At 39.1% G+C, this 25,702-nt stretch overlaps 2 protein-coding genes and 1 pseudogene across 2 annotated transcripts; 2 read left to right on the top strand and 1 right to left on the bottom strand.

Annotated features, from left to right (window-relative positions):
* Positions 1-2,023: 2,023 nt before the first annotated feature.
* LOC129655951 (GTP-binding nuclear protein Ran-like) lies at positions 2,024-2,665 on the top strand (annotated as a pseudogene).
* A 14,001-nt stretch (positions 2,666-16,666) lies between these two features.
* On the top strand, positions 16,667-20,253 carry LOC129655950 (mucosal pentraxin). Its single transcript, XM_055586747.1, has 2 exons — positions 16,667-16,730; positions 19,664-20,253. The coding sequence occupies exons 1-2, from the start codon at positions 16,667-16,669 to the stop codon at positions 20,251-20,253; spliced, it is 654 nt and encodes a 217-aa protein (XP_055442722.1).
* A 2,346-nt stretch (positions 20,254-22,599) lies between these two features.
* Positions 22,600-23,550, bottom strand: LOC129655874 (olfactory receptor 10J1-like). Its single transcript, XM_055586684.1, has one exon. The coding sequence runs from the start codon at positions 23,548-23,550 to the stop codon at positions 22,600-22,602; it is 951 nt and encodes a 316-aa protein (XP_055442659.1).
* Between the last annotated feature and the right edge of the window lie 2,152 nt (positions 23,551-25,702).

Genomic DNA, 25,702 nt, shown 5'->3' with positions numbered 1-25,702 from the left:
ATTAAAACCCTCCATTATTCTTGGCACAGAGACATTTCTGCAGATTTACTCCCCACCCCACACCACCAGAGTCTCCTTTTTCCTTCCCACCCTCAAGAACCAGAAGTTGGAGATTATTCAATAGTCCATGCAAGAGCTCCGAATGGCACTGTGTTTTGGGCTGCATGACTCTACTGCCCTGAGATCTCTCTGGGAGGAGGGCAGATGCATCATCAAGAGGCTTACCAGTCACTTCTCAAACTTCATATACAAAAAGTCCAGAGTCCGGCATTCTACTTCCTAAATATTTCTCCCTCCCTTTTCTTTCTTTCTCTCATTACACCTAATGTCTCTCTTAGACTGTTGAAAAAATCCAGTAATTGGACTCTTGTGTCAAGTCTTGCTCTGATTCTTCTAACTGTTCACAGGAAGGTATGTGAAGGTATCCAAAATGTCGATTGGATCATGTCATTTTCATCCTTGAAAGTCTCCAGTGTCTTCTCTTCAGGGGAATTTAGAATAGATTTTTTTTTTTTTACATGATTAATACTCTCAATAATCTGGACCATGCATCTGGACCAGGCATTATCTCTTTAGCTTTCTATCACCTCCTCCCCCTGCTTACCATCCTATACTCCATGCTCTGGTCATACTAAACTACTTTCTGTTTCCCAGACACTATGTGATCTTTTTAGGTCTTCATGCTTACTCTTCTCTTTGCCTGTAATAAACATCACAGTCACCTGTATTCCTTCTCTTCATTTGCTTCTCATCTTGGCTGTCACTTTCTACAGGAAACTTTTCCTGACCCCTTAAACTGGATTAAATCCTCCTTCCATGCATTTCCTTTATACTTTCAGTTTCCCCATCATAGCATTCACTACACAATGCTATAATTACCAATTTATTTGTCTTTCTTTCTGGGCTGTAAATTCTGTTCAAAAGACCTATGTCGTTTCTCTCCTTTACCTCTCCAAAGCTTTGTAGAGTACCCAGCACACAGAGAGTGCTCAGCAAATCTTTATTAAATCAATCATTCAATCAATGAAACATACGGAGAGAGTAAGAGGACGAGCAGTCAAGAGTAGTCAAAAAAGTAGATAGAGATGGGAGAGGGGAGATGAAGGAGTTGTCAGCCACATGCAATACTTGCAGAATTGCTGATGGTTCGTTGCATCTACTTCGAAATGAATCATTTATTGATGTATCTTGAACAAGCAATGAATGATGTTCCAGTCACATGTGGGGTCTGGTGGTTTAACTGCTTTATCCTCTCCTCCTTACCTTCCCATCTATCCTTATGATAAGCTTCTATTAACTGTGGTGACCTGGACATATTTCTACTCTGAAAGTCTGATAAAGTGTCACTACTACTAAAGTCAAAGAAAAATAATGCCACCCCTGGACTCCCCCAAACACTTAATTCAGTATTTCCTATATGCCTTATATACACTTATGACAGCACAACCTGGATATAATAGTTGCATAAAAGGAAGGCTGTCCTTCTCATAAAGGAGCTTATAGTTGAAAAGGCAGTTCATCCAAAATCAAGTATTAATAAGTAGTATTCAATTAAGGGCAAATTAAGAGAAAAAGGCAAAAAAAAGAAAAAGATTTAGACTTAGAAGAAGATGAACTCAGTGTGACATGAGGCTTCAAAGAAAGCTCCATGAAAGAGGTGATATTGAAAGAAAGTCTGAAATAATTGAATTACTTGCATAGACCTGATAAGGGGACGACAGAGGACAAGATGGTTAGATGGCATCACTGACTCAATGGACGTGAGTTTGAGTAAACTCCTGGAGATAGTGAAGGACAGGGAAGCCTAGTGTGCTGCAGTCCATGGGGTCACAGAGAGTCGGACATGACTGAGTGACTGAAACTGAACTGAACTTAGTGCTTATTCTCTTCCGATAGGAATTAATGTATTATTCTCATAAGCATGCTATTTGTCTTGTGTGTGTATGTGCTCAGACAGAGCTCTCCTCACTCCCCTGCCACAGAGGCCGTGAGGTTGCAGAGACCAGAGCTGTGTAACATTGAGATGTCTACCCAAGGAGAACTCCAAGTTCAGTTCAAATTTGTATTGGTTGGTGATAGTGGTACTGGAAAAACTACATTCTTGAAATGTCATCTGACTGGTGAATTTGAGAAGTATGTAGCCACGTTGTGTGTTGAGGTCCGTCCTCATGTGTTCCAGATCAGCAGAGAACCTGTTATGTTCAAAGCATGGGATAGAGCTGATCAGGAGAAATTTGGTGGACTGGGAGATGGCTATTATATACAAGTTCAGTATTTCATTATAATTTTTGATGTAACATCAAGATTTGCTTAGAAGAATGTGCCTAACTGGCATAAAAATCTGGTACCAGTATGTGAGAACACCACTATTGTGTTGTATGACAACAAGGTGGATATTAAAGATGGAAATATTAAGGCAAAATCTTCCACCAAAAGAAGCCTCTTCAGTGTTATGACATTGCTGCCAAAGGTAACTATACTTTTGAAAAGCCCTTCCTCTGGCTTGCTAGAAAGCTGATCAGAAACCCTAACTTGGAGCTTGCTGTTACGCCTGCTCTCGCCCCCACCAGAAATGCTCATGGACCCAGCCTTGGCAGCACAATACGAGCATGATTTGGAGCCTGCTCAGATGACAGCTCTCCCGGATGAAGATGATAACCTGTGAGAAAGTGAAGCTGGGGCCCAGCCTCAGAAGTCTAGTTCTCAGGCAACTGTTCTGCGATGTTAGTGGTGCAGTGTGTTTGCCACTTTATTATATAGCTAAGCAGGACTGTGCTTAATATTTGGATGCTGAAGCAGATGGATGGACTTCAGAGTGAACGTGGCAGTTAAAAAAAAAAAATCTTCATTTATTTTGGGCCTGCATATTTAGGTGTTTGGATCACATTTGTTTTCTCCTTGAGTTTCAAATATAACACTGCCATAGCCACATGACAATATTGAGAGGTAGAATCTTGTTAGTTACTGTCATTCCCATTCCTTTTCATTTAGAATAAGAATAACTTGTATTTTGAATAAATGAAAAGAATGCTATATGTATTATGCCACAAACACTTAGCATCTAAAGCTCCTTATCAATATAAACAAGCAGAAGGGAACTCCCACTAAACTGAAACCAGCCGCTTGACACAATTGGAGCCGCTTCATGTTTTAACTGCAAACCTGAAAGGGAAAATATTTGTTTAATCAGCAATTCCTATAATTTTGTTCTAACAGATGGGAAGCCAACAACAGTATGTTTGCCAGCCTACACAAATTTGATTTTGAATAGTTCCTCATCCTTACCATCACCATCTCTCCTGCCTGCCAAAGCCAAAGAACTCATTTGAAACTCAAACAAACAAACAAAAAATAGGTAGGAATTTCTGGATACTTGAAAAAATTATCTCTAAAGCTTATGATGCCTCTCTGCCAATGGTAATTGGTGGCAATAGGCATCACTGATCAGGACATAATTAAGATGAAGGATCAGGAAGATTCTGAAGAAGGAATACTCTGGACAGAGGAAACACATATATTGAGGTTAATCAAGGAGAATTATTTAGGGGGAAGAAAAGAACAATATTTGGGGAATAGCAATGAAAACTAGGGCATTAGGTAGAGTCAGTAAGCCATCAATTCATTTCAGTTGCTCAGTCGTGTCCGAGTCTTTGCAACCCCATGAACCACAGCACACCAGACCTCCTTGTCCATCACCAACTCCTGGAGTTCACCTGAACTCATGTCTGTTGAGTCAGTGATGCCATGCCATCCAACCATCCCATCCTTTGTCATCCCCTTCTCCTCCTGCCCTCAATCTTTCCCAGCATCAGGGTCTTTTCAAATGAGTCAGCTCTTCGCATCAGGTGGCCAAAGTATTGAAGTCTCAGCTTCAACATCAGTCCTTCCAATGAACACCCAGGACTGATCTCCTTTAGGATGGACTGGTTGGATCTCCTTGCAATCAAAGGGACTCTCAAGAGTCTTCTCCAACACCACAGTTCAAAAGCATCAATTCTTCGTTGCTCAGCTTTCTTTGTAGTCCAACTCTCATATCCATACATGACTACTGGAAAAACCACAGCCTTGACTAGATGGACCTTTGTGGACAAAGTAATGTCTCTGCTTTTTAATATGCTGTCTAGGTTGGTCATAACTTTCCTTCCAACGAGTAGGTGTCTTTTAATTTCATGGCTGCAATCACCATCTGCAGTGATTTTGGAGCCCCCCAAAATAAAGTCTTTCACTGTTTCCACTGTTTCCCCATCTATTTCCTATGAAGTGATGGGACAGGATGCCGTGATCTTAGTTTTCTGAATGTTGAGCTTTAAGCCAACTGTTTCACTCTCCTCTTTCACTTTCATCAAGAGGCTCTCTATTTCTTCTTCACTTTCTGCCATAAGGGTGGTGTCATCTGCATATCTGAGGTTATTGATATTTCTCCTGGTAATCTTGATTCCATCTTGTGCTTCATCCAGTCCAGCATTTCTCATGATGTACTCTGCATATAAGTTAAATAAGCAGGGTGACAATATACAGCCTTGACATACTACTTTGCCTAGTTGGAACCAGTCTGTTGTTCTATGTCCAGTTCTAACTGTTGCTTCCTGACCTGCATACAGGCTTCTCAAGAGGCAGGTCAGGTGGTCTGGTGTTCCCACCTCCTTCAGAATTTTCAACAGTTTATTGTGATCCACACAGTCAAAGGCTTTGTCATAGTCAATAAAGCAGAAATATGTTTTTTTCTGGAACTCTCTTGCTTTTTCCATGATCCAGCGGATGTTGGCAATTTGATCTCTGGTTCCTCTGCCTTTTCTAAACCAGCTTGAACATCTGGAAGTTCATGATTCATGTATTGTTGAAACCTTGCTTGGAGAATTTTGAGCATTACTTTACTAGTGTGTGAGATGAGTGCAATTGTGCAGTAAGCCATACCTATGATCTAAAGCATCTATTGATGCCTGGAATAATATAGGTCACCTGCTCAAAGCAAAGTAAAACAAAAGAAACATGGGTGTCCTATAAGAAAGAAAAATGGAAGGAAGAGTTCAATCCTAAGATGATGTCTAACATTTGAGAGAAAGTGATTTGAATATCTGGTATGTAAAGAAATTAAAAAGTGAACTTCTTACTCAGAGTCTTACAGAATTAGATGAAGAGCTGGCACTTGGCTCAGTCACCTCAGCTCTTGGAATGGTATTCTTTCCATGGTCCATGCTGTTTCTCCATACTGTAGGTTTAATTTTGTCTTTTCCAACAGGAAACCAATCAAAGTCACATATGGATTGTGGATCACACATTTCCCCTTCTCCTAATGGTTGTTGGTTCACCCATCAGCCCAGAGAAGGTAATCTCAATAGTCACCAAACATATCCTGGTTGTCAAATGTTTGCTGGTTCACATGGTCATCTCACAGGTTAGTCAGGGTCACCCTGTCCTTTGACATACACAAATACTTACTTAAAATTGATTGAAACTTACCATTCAGTCTCTCGGGAACTCTAAAATCCTCTTATAATTTCTGCAAATTCAGCAGGATTTTTATTTTTAGGCTTGCTTCAAATTCTGATTTCTTGATTTCATTTGGTCTCCCTTACCCTTACCTCTTGTGGCTATTGTCTTTTCTTGATCCCACACCAACACAGAAGAGGAACCCAGCCCATTTCTCTAACTTGCCACAACGTAGCAGCCAGTTAGATACTTGTTGGGGTAGAAAAACTAATAGCAGGAGCAGATAGAGAAAGTTTCTACTGCTAGCCTCTGGCTGCTAATTGTTTCATTGTTAATATCTTATAAGTTTTGAAATTCTTCCACAACCTTCATTCATTACAACCTCTCATTGTACATTTCTTTATAGTCATCATCTATGCCAAATTTCTGAACCTCTGTCTACACCTTTTCCTCTATTCTCTGTTTTCAGAGGCCACCAAAAATCAGGTTATTTCTATGTACAGCATTTCTATGTACAAAAGCTTCAAATCTCTTATTTCTTGTCCTTCTCCAAACAGTGACCTGGGGTATCCAGGAAGGAAGAGAAAATGGGAGATCAACCAATGTGACACAAAGTGACCTAAAAAAGGCATTTTTCTATAGAAAAGACCTTCTGTTTCAGAGAGAAAGGGAAGCCTCTGAAGAAAGAAATAGCCTTAATTGACATTTTTTATACCTTTATATTTTATCTGCTATATGCCACACAATGAAGTTCTGAGAAAAGAGTCTGAGATGAGATCTTAAAACCAAGATTTTTTTTTTTCCCATCAAATAAAGCAGATGGCCAGAACTTGACCTCAGTTCTCTGTACAGGCATCAACAAGGGAAGCGTTCAGGTTCTGAGTACATGAAAATGAGTGTTTATCTCAATGAGAAAAGATGGATTCTTGGGTCTGTACAAACGAAGGAGAAGCTTAAGTTTCATTAGTTGTTTTTTTTTTTTTTTTTTTTGAGTTGATGAGCCACTAATAGTTTATTACTTAGAATGGCCCCTCCTCATTTGGCCAGCAGAAATCCTATGCATATTTATTTATTTATTTTTGGCGATGGGGGGCATATGGGAGTTTAGTTCCCCAACTATTGATCAAACCTGTGCCCCTTACAATGGAAGCACAGAGACTGAACATCTGCACCTTGACGGAAGTCTCCCATTAACTTCTTAGTAAATGCACCTTAATGTTGTACACTCGTCCCAGTTCATTTACAGCTTAGCCAGGTACATAAGCCTAACTATAATAGAAAGAAAACAGCCCCCAAGTCCGCCTGACCCAGGGTACCCAGACCTATTGTACTTCTAGAAAACTATTGTGTGTGCAACCTTGATGGTCATAAGTAAAAATTAAAATTAAAAATTGACATAGTTGAAATATAATTTAATAATATTAGTACAAGCTTCCTCCCATGCTGGCTGTCCTTTTAAAAGAATTGTTTAGTAAACAATCTTCTTGAAAAATAACAACTTAAGCAAATAGTCTTTTTCTTAAAAATTATAATAATAATCAGTAATTATTAAGCTCTTAGTAAATGCCAGGCATTGAGCTAAAAGCTTTTCATGTATTACTGAACTTAATCTTTACAATAACTCTTTGAAGTACCAACTGTTTTTATTTTCCAATTTACAGATAAGATTATTAAGGCTGATAGACTTTTTTATTTTTCCAAGGCACAGAGACCAGGTCAGTTCCCGAACAAAGGGACCTTTCACAGCAGAGGTCAAATGATAACCATTACATAATTTTGTCCTTTGAATAACAGGAAACTCAGCACCTCCATGAGAAACCCACTTCATCTGTAGTACTCAGAGAGAGAGACAGAGACAGACAGACAGAAAGATTTTTTCTCTGGGATTAGATACTTTTCCAATAGAGTTTGTCCAATCGAGTGCGGCTGTAAAGAACAAGGCTGGCTCTTTTCCAGTGCTACCCCTGTCTTTTCTTTCTATGAATAACGTTTCTCAGTGTTCTGCAAACTCCTTCCTAGAATGTCAGCACCATGTGGGAAGAAACCAAATCTTGTCCTCTGCTGTACACCCAGCACTTGGAGTAGTGCTCACTCAGAGAGAGAAGGGACTAAAAGGGCACTGTGCAGGGCACAGTGTCACGTGTGTGGTGTTTCTGACAAAAAGGCACAACCTGAATCCAATCTTAAAGACACACCAGATAGATCTAAGCTAAGGGGCATTCTATGAAACAACTGACCTATCCTCTTCAAAATGTCAGTGTCATGAAATACAATTAAAAAAGTGAAGAATTGTTCTGATAAGAGACTAAAGAGACATGGCAATGACATGTGATGGGTGGTCTAGGATTTTCTTTTGTCTTATGAGATATTAGTTGAATAACTGGTGAAATGTAAAAACAAAACAAATCAATAGAATATTATATCATTATTAATTTCCTGATTTTAATAAGTGTGTGATTATAGAACATGGTGTTTCTCAAATCTTTTTAAAAATTATTGTATCCTGTCTGCCAAAGATAAATTAAATAAAGTGATATTTAAATTAACTTCTCCTTAATAAGAGAAATTGAAAGCTAGGAAATATGATTTTGTTGGACATAGTTGAGCTTTGGAAAGCCAGAGATCATATGTAGTATCTCCGGTTTTCTATTTTTTTCCCTCTCATAGAATCAATTTTTTCCCCTTGAAGGCGACATCACCTCTACTGAGAATAGAAAATATAAGAGAAAATACACACTGAAGAATTCAGGGAACATCACGTCTGTAAATGTCTTCCAGCAGTTTAAAAAAAGATGTAGATAAAAAGTATATAAACATACCTATATATGTGTGTGTGTATGAGTGACAGACAGAGTATGGAGTGGGGGCTATAAAGCAAACATGGGAAAATATTAACATTTAAGAAATATAAGTGAAAAGTATATGGGGCATAAGGACTTACCTGAGGACCTAGCAATGAGATCTTAAAAATAAATTTTTGCATATACGATTCATTGATTTCCAATAAGATGATTCAAAGGGAAAATGACAGTCTTAAGCAAATGATGTTAGGAAAACTCGATATCCACATACAAGAGATCCTTACTTTACACCATATGCAAAACACAAATCAAAATAAATCAAGGACCTAAGTATAAGAGTTAAAACCATAAAACTCTTAGAAGACAGAAAAAAATCTTTGTGACACTGGATTTGGTAGTGACTTCTTGGATATGCATGAGATGCACAGGCAACAAAAGAGAAAATAGGTGAATTAGACTTTATCAAAATTTAAAACTTCTGTGCATCAAAGAAAAATATAAAGAGTGAAAAGACAACCCACATAATGAGAGAAAATATTTGCACAGCATGTATCTGACAGAGTGTTGATATCTAGAATGTATATATGTGTGTATGTGTGTAAATATGTATATGTACAAATATACATATATGTATGTATACATATACACACACACATATATATACACATATGTATAGTTTTCAAAAATGGACAAAAGGTTTGAATAGAAATTTCTCCAAAGAAGATAAACAATGGCCAATATAAGTACCTGAAAAGATATTCAATATCACTAGCTAGCCATCAGAAAAAGGTAAATTAAACCCACAATGAGATACCATTTCACATCCATTAGCATGGTTAATAGATAAGTTATTTTAAAAAATGAAAAATAATATATGTTGATGTGGATGTGGAGAAATTGGAGTCTTATTTATTATTGGTGGAAGTGTAAAATGATAAAGCAACTGTGGAAAACAGTTTGGTGGCTCTTCAAAAAACTTAAACATAAAGTTATTGTATAATCCAGAAATTTCACTCCTAAGCATATACCTAGAAAAAAATGAAAACAAGGACTCAGGTACTTGTACACCAATGTTCACAGCACATTCACACCAGCCAAAAGGTGGAAACAACCCAAAATGTTCAGGAAGAGATAAATGGATAATCAAACTGTTGTATGTACATACAATGGAATATTTTTCACTTGTAAAAAAATGAAATTCTAATACATGTTGCAATATGGATTGAACTTAACAACATCTTGCTAAGTGAAATAGGCCAGACAAGAAAGGACAAATATATGATTCCACTTATGTGAAGTACCTAGGATATAAAGTAGACTTTACCAGGGGTTGGGAGAGGGGGAAAAAGAGAATTACTGTTTAATTGGTATAGAGTTTCTGTTTGGAATGATGAAAAGCTCAGAAAACATACAGTGGTGGCGATTACACGACTTCATGAAAGCATTTAATACTACTGATATATACTTATTAATAGAAATGGATAAAATAGTGAATTTTATATTATACATCTTTTACCATAATAAATTTGTTTAAAGTATATGGAAATTTTTGTACTATTCCTGAAACTTTTCTGTAAATTTGAAATTATATAAAAATAAAAACTTATATGAATAAAAAGAAAACCTCAAAACCTGCCAGTTTGTGATGATGTAGTCACAATAGCTTCCAGGGCTTTTGAGGTAGCGCTAGTGGTAAAGAATCTGCCTGCCAATGCAGGAGATACAAGAAATGCGTGTTCAATCCTTGGGTCATGAAGCTCCTCTGGAGGAGGAAATGGCAACCTGCTCCAGTATTCTCGCCTGGAAAATCTCATGGATAGAGCAGCCTGGCAGGCTTCTGTTCATGGGACTGCAAAGAATCAGACACGACTGAGCGACTGAAAAACAACAACAACATCACAATAGCTGGTACATATCTTCTTTGAAAAAAGCATACAGTCCTATAGGACTAATCTCAAATCTTTCCCTTAAAGAACAGATTCTATCAAATTTGTCTCTAAAAGAATCCCACTCCTGCCCCAGGGTGATCTTTTCTTTCTATCCAGTTGAGCATCTCGTTTTCACTTGGGGCTCCTCTTCTACCCAGGAGTTCTATGGTGGCAGAGGTTGATTTCAGTTGGCACCGATGGACTGAGGCGGAAGGGTTTTTGAGGGGCTTGACAATGCCCACTCTATGCCCAATTGGCAAACCATGCTCCTCAATTTTACGTGGATGTTGAAAAACTGTATTGTCTTGGACTGGGTGCTGCAGAACAGAGGCTTTAGTAACAAGTTGGGGTGTAGGGTTTTTCTAGAGTGAGGACACTAAACAATGTCAACAGGAGATAAGATGAAAATTATCCTACCAGCTTCATGACTTATATTTACCATATGTTCTATCTCCACATAGAGCTTATTGTATTTTGGAGTTTACATAAGACTTACAAAAACATATTTTATTTATATGTGATAGAGGAATCAAAGACCCTATGAGGATATTTTTTCCTATCTTACTTGTTTAGGTCTATCAACTCAATTCTAGGGAAATCTTTAGACAAGTTTGTTTATTGAGGGTAATGAAAAAAGGCTGTGGATTCTATACTTCCCTTTGGCTCTCATAGCTCATACTGATGATGTCATTACAACAGATGGTATATATGTCCTTTGAGAAGAGCATGCAATCCTATAGGACAAATCTCAGATCTATTCCTTAAAGAGACAGCATTAAAGAGAGCTCTCCTGGGCAGTTTACCCTCAAAATCAGAGAATTTTCCACACACAGTTGGGTATCAGATCAGATCAGATCAGATCAGTCGCTCAGTCGTGTCCGACTCTGCGACCCCATGAATCGCAGCACGCCAGGCCTCCTTGTCCATCACCAACTCCCGGAGTTCACTCAGACTCACGTCCATCGAGTCAGTGATGCCATCCAGCCATCTCATCCTCTATCATCCCCTTCTCCTCCTGCCCCCAATCCCTCCCAGCATCAGAGTCTTTTCCAATGAGTCAACTCTTTGCATGAGGTGGCCAAAGTACTGGAGTTTTAGCTTTAGCATCATTCCTTCCAAAGAACACTCAGGGCTGATCTCCTTCAGAATGGACTGGTTGGATCTCCTTGCAGTCCAAGGGACTCTCAAGAGTCTTCTCCAACACCACAGTTCAAAAGCATCAATTCTTCGGTGCTCAGCCTTCTTCACAGTCCAACTCTCACATCCATACATGACCACAGGAAAAACCATAGCCTTGACTAGATGAACCTTTGTTGGGTATGGTGGGTGATAAATAAATATGATAAATAAATGATATGATAAATGATATGATAAATATGATAAATAAATATTGACTTGGCTTTCCTGAGTCTCTCTTGTAATTCCTATTTGGGTAGGAAGTAGAAAACTTGACTGATGTAAATACCACTTTTTGTGTCTCATCCTTCACAACCTTCAATCACCTTTTCATAAGAAAAGGGCCAAGTCTCCATTGGCTTAATGTCTCCAAAGTTGTCGTCTCAAATGCTGAGGTTAAAATCTTATGAACATATCTCCTTCTAAGATAGAAATGGGAGTTTAATAATTGTGTACTCATCTGTTTTTATTTTAGAGAAATATAAGGAATAAGACCTTCTTCTGGCTAGGTATGACTGACAGTACACATCTATCTATAATTTACTAAATCAAAGTGTACCTTTCAAACAAAGCATATCCAGTGAGACCCTTTGCTTCTCTTCCCCATAAGATGTGATAATCATAATAAGATTCTTAAGGATACTCCTCATATGAAGATGAAACCAGCTCTTCTTTCAAAGCCAGATCATCATGAATGACATTTTCAGAATATCCTAATTATTTTTCTGTGTGACCAGTTGTTTCTCTATAGAATTTGTATTCTTGTCAGAACTCATATCTGGAGGGAAACCAGAAAAATGACTTCTGTACTATAGGAGAAGAGAAATCTTTTATTTATTTATTTATTTTTTTAGCTACAGATATTTTTATAGCATTTTAAATATCTAATCTCATAACTAATTTCATTTAATCTTCATAAAGACTCTGTGAGGTAGCATTTTTTTTGTTTCTATTTTATAAATTAGGAAACCAAAGTTCAAGAAATATTTAACTTCCTGAAAGTCACTCAGTAATAAAGGGGTAGGGGATTAAGAGGTACAAACTATTAGATATAAAATAAGCTATAGGGATATGTTGTACAACACGGGAAACATAGCAAATACTTTATAATAGCTGTAAATGGAATATGAGCTTCCCAGGTGGCTCAGTGGGTAAAGAACTGCCTGCAATGCGGGAGACACCAGAGATATAGGTTCAGTTCCTGGGTTGGGAAGATCCCCTGGAGGAGGGCACGGCAACCCAGTCTAGTATTCTTGCCTGGAGAATCCCATGAACAGAGAAGCCTGGTGGGCTAAAGTCCACAGGTCTCAAAGAGTCAGGCACAACCAAAGTGACAACACAGCATAAATGGAATATAACCTTTCAAAATTGTAAGTCACCATATTGTACACTTGTGATTAATATAATATTATACATGATGTATACTTCAACTAAAAAAAGTGGGGCAGAGGGTGCTGAATCTTTGAACTAAAGTTACTGCTCCTTCCATGACCGTACTTCTCACATGGAAGTAACCTAAACCAGGGCCTGAAGAATAACAGTCAAGGCTGATTTCCCCACAGCATTTTCTCTTTCTGGCAAGTAGGCCCCAGACCATTTCTCCTTCTCTTGAACTAAAGATAACAGTGTTACCACCTAGCAGTCAAGCCAGCTTTCTTTTCTCTGGCCATAACGATCACTGGTGCTCAAAAAATCATTTCCCACATTTTTCTGCCACTTCTTCCTGTCTCCACTCCAACTGTCTCCCTCCATTAAAAACCCTTCAGTATCTCCCTGGTTTTTCTAGGTTGGGAGCTTCCGCCCAACTGGACTCAGTACCTACTTGCCTGTGCCTCCCTTCTAAGTGAATCCCAAAAGCTGAAGGACAGTCAATAAGTGCAGTGTCCTAGCAAGGGGAGACGTAACACCCGGCTTCTTATGCCCTTCTTCCAAAGACAAGCTCTTTTCCTAGCTGACTAGGGTCAAGTCTAGATGATAAATGCATAGAGAAATGAAGAAAGATGTTTGTTTTCTCCTTGAGCACTTCTGCCAGCGTTTCCCTGCTTTCTCCTGAGGAAGACTGAGCATGTTAGACAAGAAAACAGACTCAGTGTCTTCCTCAGGGTACAGCCTCACTGACACTTACTGTCTGGGCTGCCAGGTCTTGGGACAAGCCTGAAAATAGGACGTGGAAATAGGAAGGACTGGAAGCTCATCAGAAAACTGACATGGTTCACGATGTAGGTCACCTCTGGCCTTTTTCCTTTATTTTTAATTTTTTTGGCCATGCTACGAGGAATGTGGGATCTTGTGGGACCAGAGAGGGAACCTGTGCATCCTGCAGTGGAAGTCCAGAGTCTTAACCACTGGATCACCAGAGAAGTCTCTTGACCTTGTTCCTTTAAAAATCAACCTGCTGAGGACCTCCCAGTGGAAGTCAGTGGAGCAGGTCTGGTAGTCAGCTATGATCTGCAGTGCTTGTTCATGACTCAACCACCCTGAGAATTCATCACTGCAAGAGACTTGCCGATTTTGACCATTATGTCATTTTACACTCTTTTTTTCCCATCAGTCATGTATCTGTTTAACTTGCATCTTTAAGTCATCATTGGTTAAATTTATGGGCTGTAAGGAATATTCATATTGAAATATAGCACATAAATAAGAACTATAAAAATGATCACTCAAAATTCACCTGATATTTTATCTTTAAAAACAAAAAATAACAGCTGTGAAAATTTTAAATTTACAAAAGAGCCAAATTGTAAAATTGTATAACAAATACTATACATATCATATTTTCGCCATGCCATATTTGTCATAACTGTTTCCTATCTCTTTTTTTAAGATAGTAACATTTATGAATACAATCTGAAACTCCCTTCACTCTTTCCCCTTCCTTACTTCTTGCTTCTGCAGAGGCAACCACACTGAGAATGTGCGTATTTTTCCTTTGCATGTTTATGTATTTTACCTGTCTGCACTAATTAATTATAAACATATGGTATTATTTTAAATTTATATATTTTTGAAATTTATCCATACTGATTGACAGAAAGGTTATAATGTTATAAATATTCTTCAGCACAGCACATCAAGATGTCATTAGCACTTAATTAAGCCCTTGGAAGGTAAACACAGTTGGCCCTTCATGTCTATGGGTTCTATCCATGGATTCAACTAACTGCAGTTCAATAATATTTAGGAAAAAAAATTCCAGAAAGTTCCAGAAAACAAACCTTGAATTCACCATGGTTATTCACCATGCACCAACTGTTTGCATAGAATTTACATTGCATTAGGCATTGTAAGTAATCTGGAGATGATTCATAGTGTGCAGGAGGATGTGTGTCTATTATTTGCAAATACTGTACCATTTTATACACAGAAATTGAGCATCCATGAATTTTAATATGGGAGATATACCCCACAGATACTGATGGAGGACCATACTTAGAATCTAGCAATAATAGTTTTATATTTTTTAAATTGGGTGTGTGTTTAGGCTCTAAACACAGGGATCAGAAACACAAATAAAAATCATCAAATATATTTTCATATATTTCTAATGTAGCAAAAAGTAGTTCAACTTCGAACTTCATTTTAATATGTTTATTTCTATCCCCAAATGAAATGAGGTATACAAAATGTCACTTTGAATCTGTCCACAAATTGTGTTCTTGCTTTCATAGTTAAAATTAATTCAATAATGTGAAGTGCTTATTAAATGTGGGTAAGCCAAATTTGTCTTTTTAGATATGTGGCATGAATATTATTAAAGGCTTTAATAAAATTAACTTGCAGTGTAACTTTAATTGCAATATATTGATCTAAAGTAACATATTTTATGAAAAATGACTTATTTATTTTATGTTATATAAACATACTATGAAAGATAATTTTAAAAATTCCTTAGGGAATTCTTGATTTTATATGTAACTGTGAATATAGTTTGAGAGTTAAAGGAGAGTAGGAGAAATCAAGACTGATTTAAACCAACCTAAAATTATACAAAAAAGACAAGGATTTTAAAATGCTTTAATTCCCATTGCACCATTTCTGACTCATATAATATTATTGTCCAACTAGCTGACTTGCTGTTAATCACCCAGCTGAGACCAAAAACTCCCGAAGCCCAAATCGACAACACACATACTCATGTACTAAATGATTATTTATTGTTTTAAAAACTGAGTTTTGAGGTGGTTTGTTGCACAGCTTAATTAGGTAGAAATAAACTGTCACAACTAATACAGTGTCTTTTGTTGTTTGCAACCAAGAGCCTTAGATAATTTCCTTCAGTTCTTCTCATCAGCCTGGAAATACCTAAATTAGTTCATTCTGATGAACTGACTTGCTCCCAGTATCTAAGCACTATTCTGTGCCCTTTCAAGATGGTCTCAGTCTATCCACCCACACAGACACTCTCTTTGAGCTTGTTTTCCAGTTGATGTCCAGATTCCAGGTGAAGGCCATTATCTTAACACCCATAACCTAGGAGCTCCTTTACAGACAACTTGGCAGCTTCATCATCAAGATCACAAGAGCTGCTGCTGCTGCTGCTAAGTCACTTCAGCCGTGTCCGACTCTGTGCGACCCCAAAGACGGCAGCCCACAGGCTCCCCCATCCCTGCGACTCTCCAGGCAAGAACACTGGAGTGGGTTGCCATTTCCTTCTCCAATGCATGAAAGTGGAAAGTGAAAGTGAAGTCGCTCAGTCGTGTCCGACTCTTAGCGACTCCATGGACTGCAGCCTACCAGGCTCCTCCGTCCATGGGATTTTCCAGGCAAGAGTGCTGGAGTGGGGTGCCATTGCTTTCTCCTCACAAGAGCTAGATCGCCACTATCCTGAAGCTTACAGCCACCTGAATCAGTAAATATCCATTTCTCCATGGTGATACCCTAGTCTCTAAACAGTGCAGGAGACCTGTGTTCAATCTCGGGGTTGGGAAGATCCCCTGGAAAAGGGAATGGTTACCCACTCCAGTCCACTGGGGTCAGAAAAGAGTTGGACATGACTTAAGTGACTAACACTTTCACACTTTTAAGAGGGCATAGAGCCTCTTTTTCTTGTGGGAAGACATGAACAGCACAGCTCAGCAGGAAATAGAACAGTTAAAAGAGAAAGGAAAGACTCTACAACTGAAACAATAGACCAAAAAGTAAACAAATTTGTTTCTAAATCATATCCTGGTTCAGTTAATATTTACCATCTACAGCTTCGCCTTCTGTTGCGAGAACAAAGGCAGTGCCTCTAAAAGCACGATATAAGAAGCCAAAGAGTGAGCATCTCTCCATTGGTATGACCATTGCTGTTTCTCCCACTACTTCTGAAGACCCAAGGAGCACAGAATGGAGAAGCTTCTTCTGGGTGTCCTGCTCCTCGCCTTTATCCCAGAGGGCATGACACAGAAAGGTAGGTCCTAAGTTTTGTTTGGATAAAGTTTTATCCAAGTCTCAGGGGAACTGAAGTACAGCACATTTTGTTACTGCTGCTGCTGTTTTGAGGAACAGGTGAATGAAGGATTGTATAAGTCCTTTTGCAGTATTGCAAGTATTGCAAGTGATTTGCAGTATTGCAAATCACCTTAAAACATAGCAGCTTAAAACAACAAACATTTATTGGTCTCATACTTTCTGCAGGTTCAGTTCAATTCAGTTTAGTCGCTCAGTCATGTCTGACTCTTCGTGACCCCATGAATTGCAGCACGCCAGGCCTCCCCGTCCATCACCAACTCCTGGAGTTCACTCAGACTCACGTCCATAAGAATCAGGGAATAGCTCAGCTGGATGATTCTGACTCTAGGTTTCTCATGAGTTGCAGTCAGTCAAGCAGAGACATCCTCTCATCTGAAGACTTGACTTGGGGAGCATCTGCTTCTTTGCTCACTCACATGGTTATCGTCAGGATTCAGCCTTTACAGGCTATTGGGTTGAGGGTCTCAGTTCTTCACTGGCTGTTGGCTTGAGGCTGCCCTTAGTTCCTTGCCACCTGGACCTTTCTATCAGGCAGCCTATAACATAGCAACCAGCTTCTCCAACAGTGAGAAATCTAACAGAGAGAAAGTGCCCAGCACAAAATGGTAGTCGTTCTTAAAAAACTAAAAATAGAAATACCATATGATCCAGCAATCCCATTCCTGGGCATATATCCAGAGAAAACTATAATTAGAAAAGATACATGCACCCCAATTTTTATTGCAGTGCTGTTTACAATAGCTAAGACATGGAAGCAACCTAAATGTCCTAGGAACCTAGATGAATGGATAAAGAGGATGTGGTGTATATATATATATGTATATATACATATATATATATATATGCATGTGTGTGTGTGTGTGTGTGTGTGTGTACAATGGACCATTACTCAGCCATTAAAAAAATGAAATAATCTCATTTGCAGCAACATGGATGAACCTAGAGATTGTCATACTGAGTGAAGTAAGTCAGACAGAGAAAGAGAAATATCATATGATGTTTCTTATATGCATAATCTAAAAATAAATGATACAAATTAACTTATTTACAAAACAGAAACAGACTCATAGACATAGAAAACAAACTCATGGTTACTAAAGGGGAAATGAGTGGGGGGAGGGATAAATAGGAGTTTGGGATTAACATGTAGACATTATTATATATAAAATAAATAATCAACAAGGACATACTGTATAGGACAGGGAACTCTATTCAATATTGTATAATAACCTATATAGGAAAAGTATCTAAAAAAGAATGGTATGTATATGTGTACATATACATACATATATATGGGTATATATGTATACACATACACTTAGCTGTATACCTGAAACTGTATACCTGTATAACACAACATTGTAAATCAACTATACTCCAATATAAAATAAAAATTAAATTTAAAAAAATTTAAAAAGAAATAAAATTTGGAAGCAGCTTGAAAAAAGCACAGTCTTTTCATAATCTAATCTTCTGTCACTTGTCTTGGTTCTGCTGTATTCTCTTCTTTAGTAGCAAGTTAGCCTACAATCAAGGAGAGGAGAAGTATTTCGGACATATTTTTAAAACCACCCCAGATGCTTATGACTCAGGATGTGCCTGGCATAAGGAAGCCCTGGGGCTAGAGAAAGAATAGCTGGTTATCCTTATTACATGGGAATACCATTACCTCTCACCTGAGAGAACAAGAATGGCTATGCAGACCTTTTATTAGAAAAAGAGGATATTACAGGGGTTAGGGTGGTCATTCTCTGATCCTTCTCAATCTTTTAGTCTGGGTCACATAGAAGAAATACAAAATTTTAGAACAATCTTGGACTTTACTTAGAGAACCAGTTTCTCCCAAACTAATTGAATTGCTGCTTTTGTGAAATTGCTATTGCTATTGCTAAGTCACTTCAGTTGTGTCCGACTCTGTGTGACCCCATAACGGCAGCCCACCAGGCTGCCCCATCCCGGGGATTCTCTAGGCAAGAACACTCGAGTGGGTTGCCATTTCCTTCTCCAATGCATGAAAGTGAAAAGTGAAAGTGAAGTCACTTAGTCGTGTCTGACTCTTCGCGACCCCATGGACTGCAGCCTACCAGGCTCCTCCGTCCATGGGATTTTCCAGGCAAGAGTACTGGAGTGGGGTGCCATCGCCTTAATCCTGTTTCTTCACCTATGAAATGCATATAAGAATGACATCAAACTAGCAAAGAGTTGTTTATGAAGATTGAGTAAGATAAGTTTAAGGGAAAAATTTATGATGCAGAAGTGCAACCAAAAAAGCTTGGTTTTTATTAGCAGTTAAAGAGCATTAATGTTCTGGCACCCTTTTTTTTCCCCTCCCTTTCTGTTATATCCATTAGCACAACCCCATCTTCTCAAGTTTGAGACACTTCTCTATTGTATCACTATCAGTAAAAAGTTATTCAAAACACCACTCTCTGGCTAACTATGCTATTTTACTCCAGGTTTGTATACTGACAAGGTCAGATATCACACATAGGGTGATATTTAGATCACTGACATTTCAGAAGATGATCAGCATTGGGAGAGGACAGGATGCTACAGACTTTAACGTTTACACTCCAGGAGCCAGCTGTGTTTCATTTTCTGTGACTGGTGTTTGGGTTCTACCTAGATGAAACCTGCAAAGGAGATGACAGTGGGGGTTCATAGAGGACATCTTTAATTCTTCTATCAGAACAACTGTAACAAAACCTGCATTTTAACACATTTTGCTTATACAAATAGTGCACTTACAGGCACCTTGTAAATGCTGAATATACTCTATCAAGAAGCAGTCCATGATCTGCAGTGAGAGCAAATCGAACAAGAGAACTGGCAGACTTTTTGTCACACTGCTTTTTTTTTTCTCCTCCACAGACTTGACAAGGAAGGTGTTTATTTTCCCTGAAGAATCAGACACAGCCTACGTGACCCTGATCCCCAGGGTGAGGAAGACTCTGAGGAGTTTCACTCTGTGCCTGAAAGCCTTCACAGACCTCACTCGCCCCTACAGCCTCTTCTCCTACAGCACTAAGTCTAAAGACAATGAGCTGCTTCTCTTTGTCAACAAAGTGGGAGAGTACGAGCTGTACATTGGGAACACTAAGGTCACTTTCAAGGTCCCCCAACCCCCTTACGGCCCGGTCCATCTCTGTGTCACCTGGGAGTCTGTCTCTGGGATTGCTGAACTCTGGGTGAACAGCAGGCCCGTGGGGAGGAAGGGCTTGAGGAGAGGGTACACTTTGGGAAAAGATGCAAGAATCATCTTGGGACAGAAGCAAGATTCATTTGGGGGAAAATTTGATGCCAAACAATCCTTTGTTGGGGAGATCTGGGATGTGTCCTTGTGGGATCATGTGGTCTCCTTAAAGAATTTGTGCTTCACCTGTTACACCAGCAACATCTTGAACTGGAAGGCCCTGATTTATCAAGCTAAGGGCTATGTGGTGGTGAAGCCCAAGTTGTAGGCTTAAGCCTCACTCCCTGCAGACATGACTTGTGTTTAATAATAATCATCCACATAGTCTCTTGGAAATTAAATACGTTGATTTCAATTTTTCTGGCTCTGTTAAGATGGTGTAAACTACATTAAAGACACAAGGGTCAGGTAGACCTTTAGTATACAGTCTTTGTTGTTGCAAACATTACAACATTTTCTGCAGTGGCAAGCTATAGGAACTCCAGGGAACACACTGCTTTCAGTATGCGTGTCAATCTTCTAGAGCCCTGGACAGTTCTGGGAGGCCTCACGGGGGTTCTGAGTGCAAAAAAGTTCATCAGTCTATAAAAATGATGTGACCACTGGGAGGGGCCTTTCAGGAGTGGGTTGCTCTCATGAGCAGGACTGCTGAAGAGACAATCTCAAATCGGGCTTTCTCAGAAGCAAGGTTGTGAGTGTTCCCCTTGAACCTAGCCCAGAAAGGATTCAGAGGTGTTCTCAGGAACATGGATGAAGGCAAGGATTAATTGCCTTGAAGACCCCTCTTCTCATTCACTCTCTTGCAGGTAGTTGCTCTGGGGAGGCAAAGCTTTTATTCTTTCAGGTAATGTTCCATAAACATGAAGACTTCCCTTCTTGGCTCTGGTGCCTTTAGGGATTCCCAAGTCCTTTGACAGGCACTTTCAGTGCATCCTCGATGGGGACACTTCAACTGTCCTCAAGAAGAAGAGAGATGGTGGATGGATGACATGGGTTAACTTTTTTTTCCTTTTAATATCAGCCCTTTATGGACTGGAAGACATTGACAATAACAATAACACTCCCAGACTCTTGTTTAGACAAGTGTTTGATCTCAGAGTTTGAATGAGGTACCCAGCACTTCACAGAAACCGAGTTCATCAGTGTAGAAATAAATAGGGCAAAGGCAAGACCCAGGTATCACCCTGGGCTCCACATAGAGATGAATGAAAATCATGGGCTAATTTCCAGATTTAAGACAGCCAGAGTTAGCTGGTATCAATAAATATAATTTCTGTCTTTTTTTTTTTTTTCCTTTGGCTGTACCACACAGTTTGCAGGATCTTGGTTCCCCAACCAGGGATCAAACCCAGGTTCCTGGCAGTGGAATCGTGGAGTCCTAACCACCCAACCATCAGAGAAGTCCCTTATCAAATTTAATTTCAGAACAGATCTTCAGATATCCCTATACTTGTGAATACATTATAGCATACACGTTACTCCCAGAGAAAGCATGTATAACTCCAGTGAAATTCCGCTGCTGGATGTGATGTTACTTGTTTGTTTTTGTTTTGAGATTTTTTTTTTCTCCTCACAAAATTCTGGGTCAGACCTAGAGAATATGTTTTGGTCAAGATAATGTTATAGTCCTTAGTGAACCCTTTTTTTTTTAAATTAATTTATTTTAATTGGAGGTTAATTACTTCACAATATTGTGGTGGTTTTTGCCATACATTGACATGTCAGTCATGGGTGTACATGTCCTAACCCTATCCCAAACGCCCTCCTACCTCCTTCCCCCTCACATCAGTCTATGACCTCTGGGTCATCCCAGGGCACCAGTGTTGAGTACCCTGTTTCATGCATTGAACTTGGACTGCTCATCTATTTTGCATATGGTAATATACATGTTTCAATGGTCTTCTCTCAAATCATCCCACCCTCGGCTTCTCCCACAGGGTCCAAAAGTCTGTTCTTTATGTCTTTCTTGTTGTCTTGCACATATGGTCGTCATTACCATCTTTTGTTACTTTGTATTAACATATAAATACACAAAACTCACTCAGGAAACAGTCCCAATGTGAGCTTCAGCAAAATTGAGGGAAAAATGTCATGGGTCTCCAAGGCAGGTAAGAATGTTTTAGGCTGATAATATTTCTTCTGGAATGTTACTCTTCCACTGCCCAAAAGAAAAAGTGATGATAAGAAAGGTGGTTTTGACTGTGCTTTCAACACATCCTGTTCACCAACCACACTCTCTGTAAGGTTTTAGAGCTCAATATCTACTTGACATTTTAGTTGATCTTTCAACCCATTGCTTCAAGCAGGTGTTACACAGCCCACTTTTCTGCCATTAACAAAGTGGAAACAATCAGCCACCCTCTTGCTTATTATTCCCTACCAGCTTTCCACCTGGTGAGCAGCACCTGACCATGTCCCTGGTGGTAACCTCTCAGATGAACAGAGAGTATAGGAGAATGATGTTAAAAACAAAACTCAAGTCAGGGAAACTCTTAATTCTTTAATTTAGGCTTGCCACCAAATTGTGCAACTCTGTCTAGGTAAAGGAAGAATGATAGGATCAATTTTGTGTGTGTGTGATTACAAAAATACCCAGAATATGACAGGCTATATATCAAACTACCAAAGATTCTAAGCAAGAGGTTTTTTTGCCAATAGCACGGCAAAGGGCATCCTTGACCTCTTTGTTCCTTAGAGTGTACACCACAGGATTAAGGAGAGGAGTGAAAACTGTGTAAGTCACTGAAGTCAGCTGGTCCTGATCCCTCATGTTCTCTGACTTGGGCTTGAGGTAGGCGATAGAGGCACAGCCATAATGGACAATGACCACAGTGAGGTGGGAGGCACAGGTTGCAAAAGCCTTCTTCCGGCCCTCAGCAGAAGCAATCTTGAGGATGGTGGAGATGATGAGGACATACGAGATGAAGACCAGAACCATGGGCACCACAATGACGAGTGAGCTGATAAGAAAATTAATTATGTCATGTATAGTGGTGTTGGCACAGGAGAATTTCATAACCGGGCGGATATCACAGAAATAATGGGCCACCTTTCTGTAACAAAAGGGCAGCCTGAACACAGAGGAAATCTGAATTGTGGCCACAAACAACCCAATGCTGCAGGCCGCCCATACCAGCTGGGCACACACCCTCTTGTTCATGATGATCATGTACCTCAAGGGATTGCAGATGGCCACATAGCGGTCATATCCCATCGCTGTGAGCAGAAAGCAGTTGTTGATGGCCAAAGTGATAAAAAAGAACATCTGGGTGGCACAGCCAGCTAAGGAGATGGGTTGGCTCAGGCCTACGAGACTGGACAGCATCCGAGGTACAATGACCAATGTGTACAAAGTCTCTGAAGTGGAAAGCACATTAAGGAAGAAGTACATGGGGGTGTGAAGGTGTCGATCAATGCTGATAATTGTCACAATGATGACATTGCCAGACAAGGTTAAAAGGTACAAGGTAAGGAAAACCACAAAAAGGGTGAGCTTGTGTTCATGAAAACTGGTAAAACCCTGGAAAATAAATTCCCTCACCCCTGTGTAGTTCTCTGTCTTCATTGATAAATTCCAGGAGACTTAGGACAAGCAGTCAGAACACATCAGCGCCCAGTGCTCTGAGCAGGAGAACACAAAGGCAAGGAAATCATTAGGATCTGCTCCTGATGGATGCCTGGTTAATGGGGACTGGTGTTCACCTATAGGTAAAAGATAGAAAAACACAATCAGGAAACAATTTCATGTATGGAGACTTATACAAAAGAATGAATGGAGATGGGACGAGATAGAAGGAAGGAAGGCTGGGTCAAATGTGGAAAAGATTTCCTGGTGCGTTAGAAACATAGATGTTGGGATAAATGGAGGCTGGAGAAATAGGGAATGTGTAGTTAAATTTGGAAAGATTTTCTTTGGATTACAGTTTCAGATTTTTTTTTTAACTTAAAATAAATGTTCTAACTTTGCCCTCAACTCTTCCTCTGTTGTTTAAGGCACAATTTTATCATTTTCTCAAGTGTCTTCCCCGTTAAGTTGCCAAACAAGACAACGCTCTCTGCTCCAACAAGACGTAAGTGTTTGCTTTCTCCTTGTCCCACTTGTTTGCATCTTTCATGAACCCTTTTCACAAATCATTCAATAGCTTCCAATCTGATGGCCCCTGACCCCATCCCCACCCCCATCACATACACATTTTTGTTAACAAGCCACTTTGCTTTCTTTATTTTCCAAGACTCCTCTTGCTGCTGCTGCTGCTAAGTCTCTTCAGTCGTGTCCAACTCTGTGCGACCCCATAGACGGCAGCCCACCAGGCTCCCCTGTCCCTGGGATTCTCCAGGCAAGAACACTGGAGTGGATTGCCATTTCCTTCTCCAATGCATGAAAGTGAAAAAATAAAGTGAAGTCGCTCAGTCGTGTCCGACTTCTAGCGACCCCATGAACTGCAGCCCACCAGGCCCCTCCATCCATGGGATTTTCCAGGCAAGAGTACTGGAGGGGGTTGCCATTGCCTTCTCCAAGACTCCTCTTGGCCAGCACTAAATACGACCTATCCACCCAAGCTGTCTATAGTGTAGCTCAGTTGCTCAGTGCTGCAGTGTAGCTGGTTCTCGTGGACAGTGTGTATTTCTGTGTGTTTTCTGCCTTACGTTTGGATTTGGATTTTCACAGGCAGTTTGACTTACTGCTAGACTCTGAATTCTCTTCTGATGCCTTCAGAATTATGAACAGGTTTCTTAGGGAAACCAGTTTGCACAACTATTTCCTACTGGGGAGTTACCCCAGTAACTCAGAAAGTTTTCATTAATAAAAATGTTTAATAACAATAATATCAATAATAATAGTCCCTTATGTCACTTTTTAGTTTATAGAGAATTTTTACCAATTTTATTTAACAGCATAGCAATCTCATATGTTAGGTAAGAATTACCTCCATTTTGCAGATGGGGAAGCTAAAGACACATAGCATTAGGTGATTCAGCCACAGTTATTAAGTCCTTAGATCCACACTTTTAATTTTAAAGCCAGTGTAACTTGTTCTGCACCATGAAGGCCTGAGAAATGTCAAGACTACAAAACAGATGAGGAAGAAGGTATTTTTGTTTTGCTTTTATTAAAAATAATTAACGCATTTTCCTCACTCTGAGAATGAGATTATATTAGGAAAAACTTGGAAAAGCTGAAAAACTATGTGAAAACTAGAAAAATTTGGAAGTGTCTAAACAAGGATATGAAATACTAGCATATTAGTGTCAATGAATGTCCATTTTCCTTGGTTTACGTTTCTACTTCCAATTATTTATTTTAAGGAAATTATCAGAGATAAGCACCTGGATATAGCAAAAGATTTTATGATATTATTTATAATAATGAGTACCAAAAATAATGTATGATTAAATAAGTTATATCCATCTGCTGGCAACCAAACAGCCATTATATGTCTAAAAAGGGCTGATATGGAAAGATACAATAGAAAGCTAGATACATAAATAGATAAATAGATCAAATTTTGTAAAAAGAAAAGGAATTAACAACAGAATGAAACACATTCAACAGCACACATGCTTTTGAAAAAGTCTGAAAGTAAACATAAAACATTAAAAATATTTTTTCTGAGTAGTGACTTAATTAATTTTCTTTTTATGTTTTCTATATAATCAAGATTTTCTTCTTAACTATTCCCTTCTAAACACAAAGCAAAATTGTTAAATTCTTTGCC

The sequence above is a fragment of the Bubalus kerabau genome, chromosome 6 (assembly GCF_029407905.1).
Source record: "Bubalus kerabau isolate K-KA32 ecotype Philippines breed swamp buffalo chromosome 6, PCC_UOA_SB_1v2, whole genome shotgun sequence".
Classification (NCBI taxonomy): Eukaryota; Metazoa; Chordata; class Mammalia; order Artiodactyla; family Bovidae; genus Bubalus; species Bubalus kerabau.
Note: the sequence above shows the minus strand (reverse complement) of the source record. Positions and strands in the feature narration are given on the sequence as shown.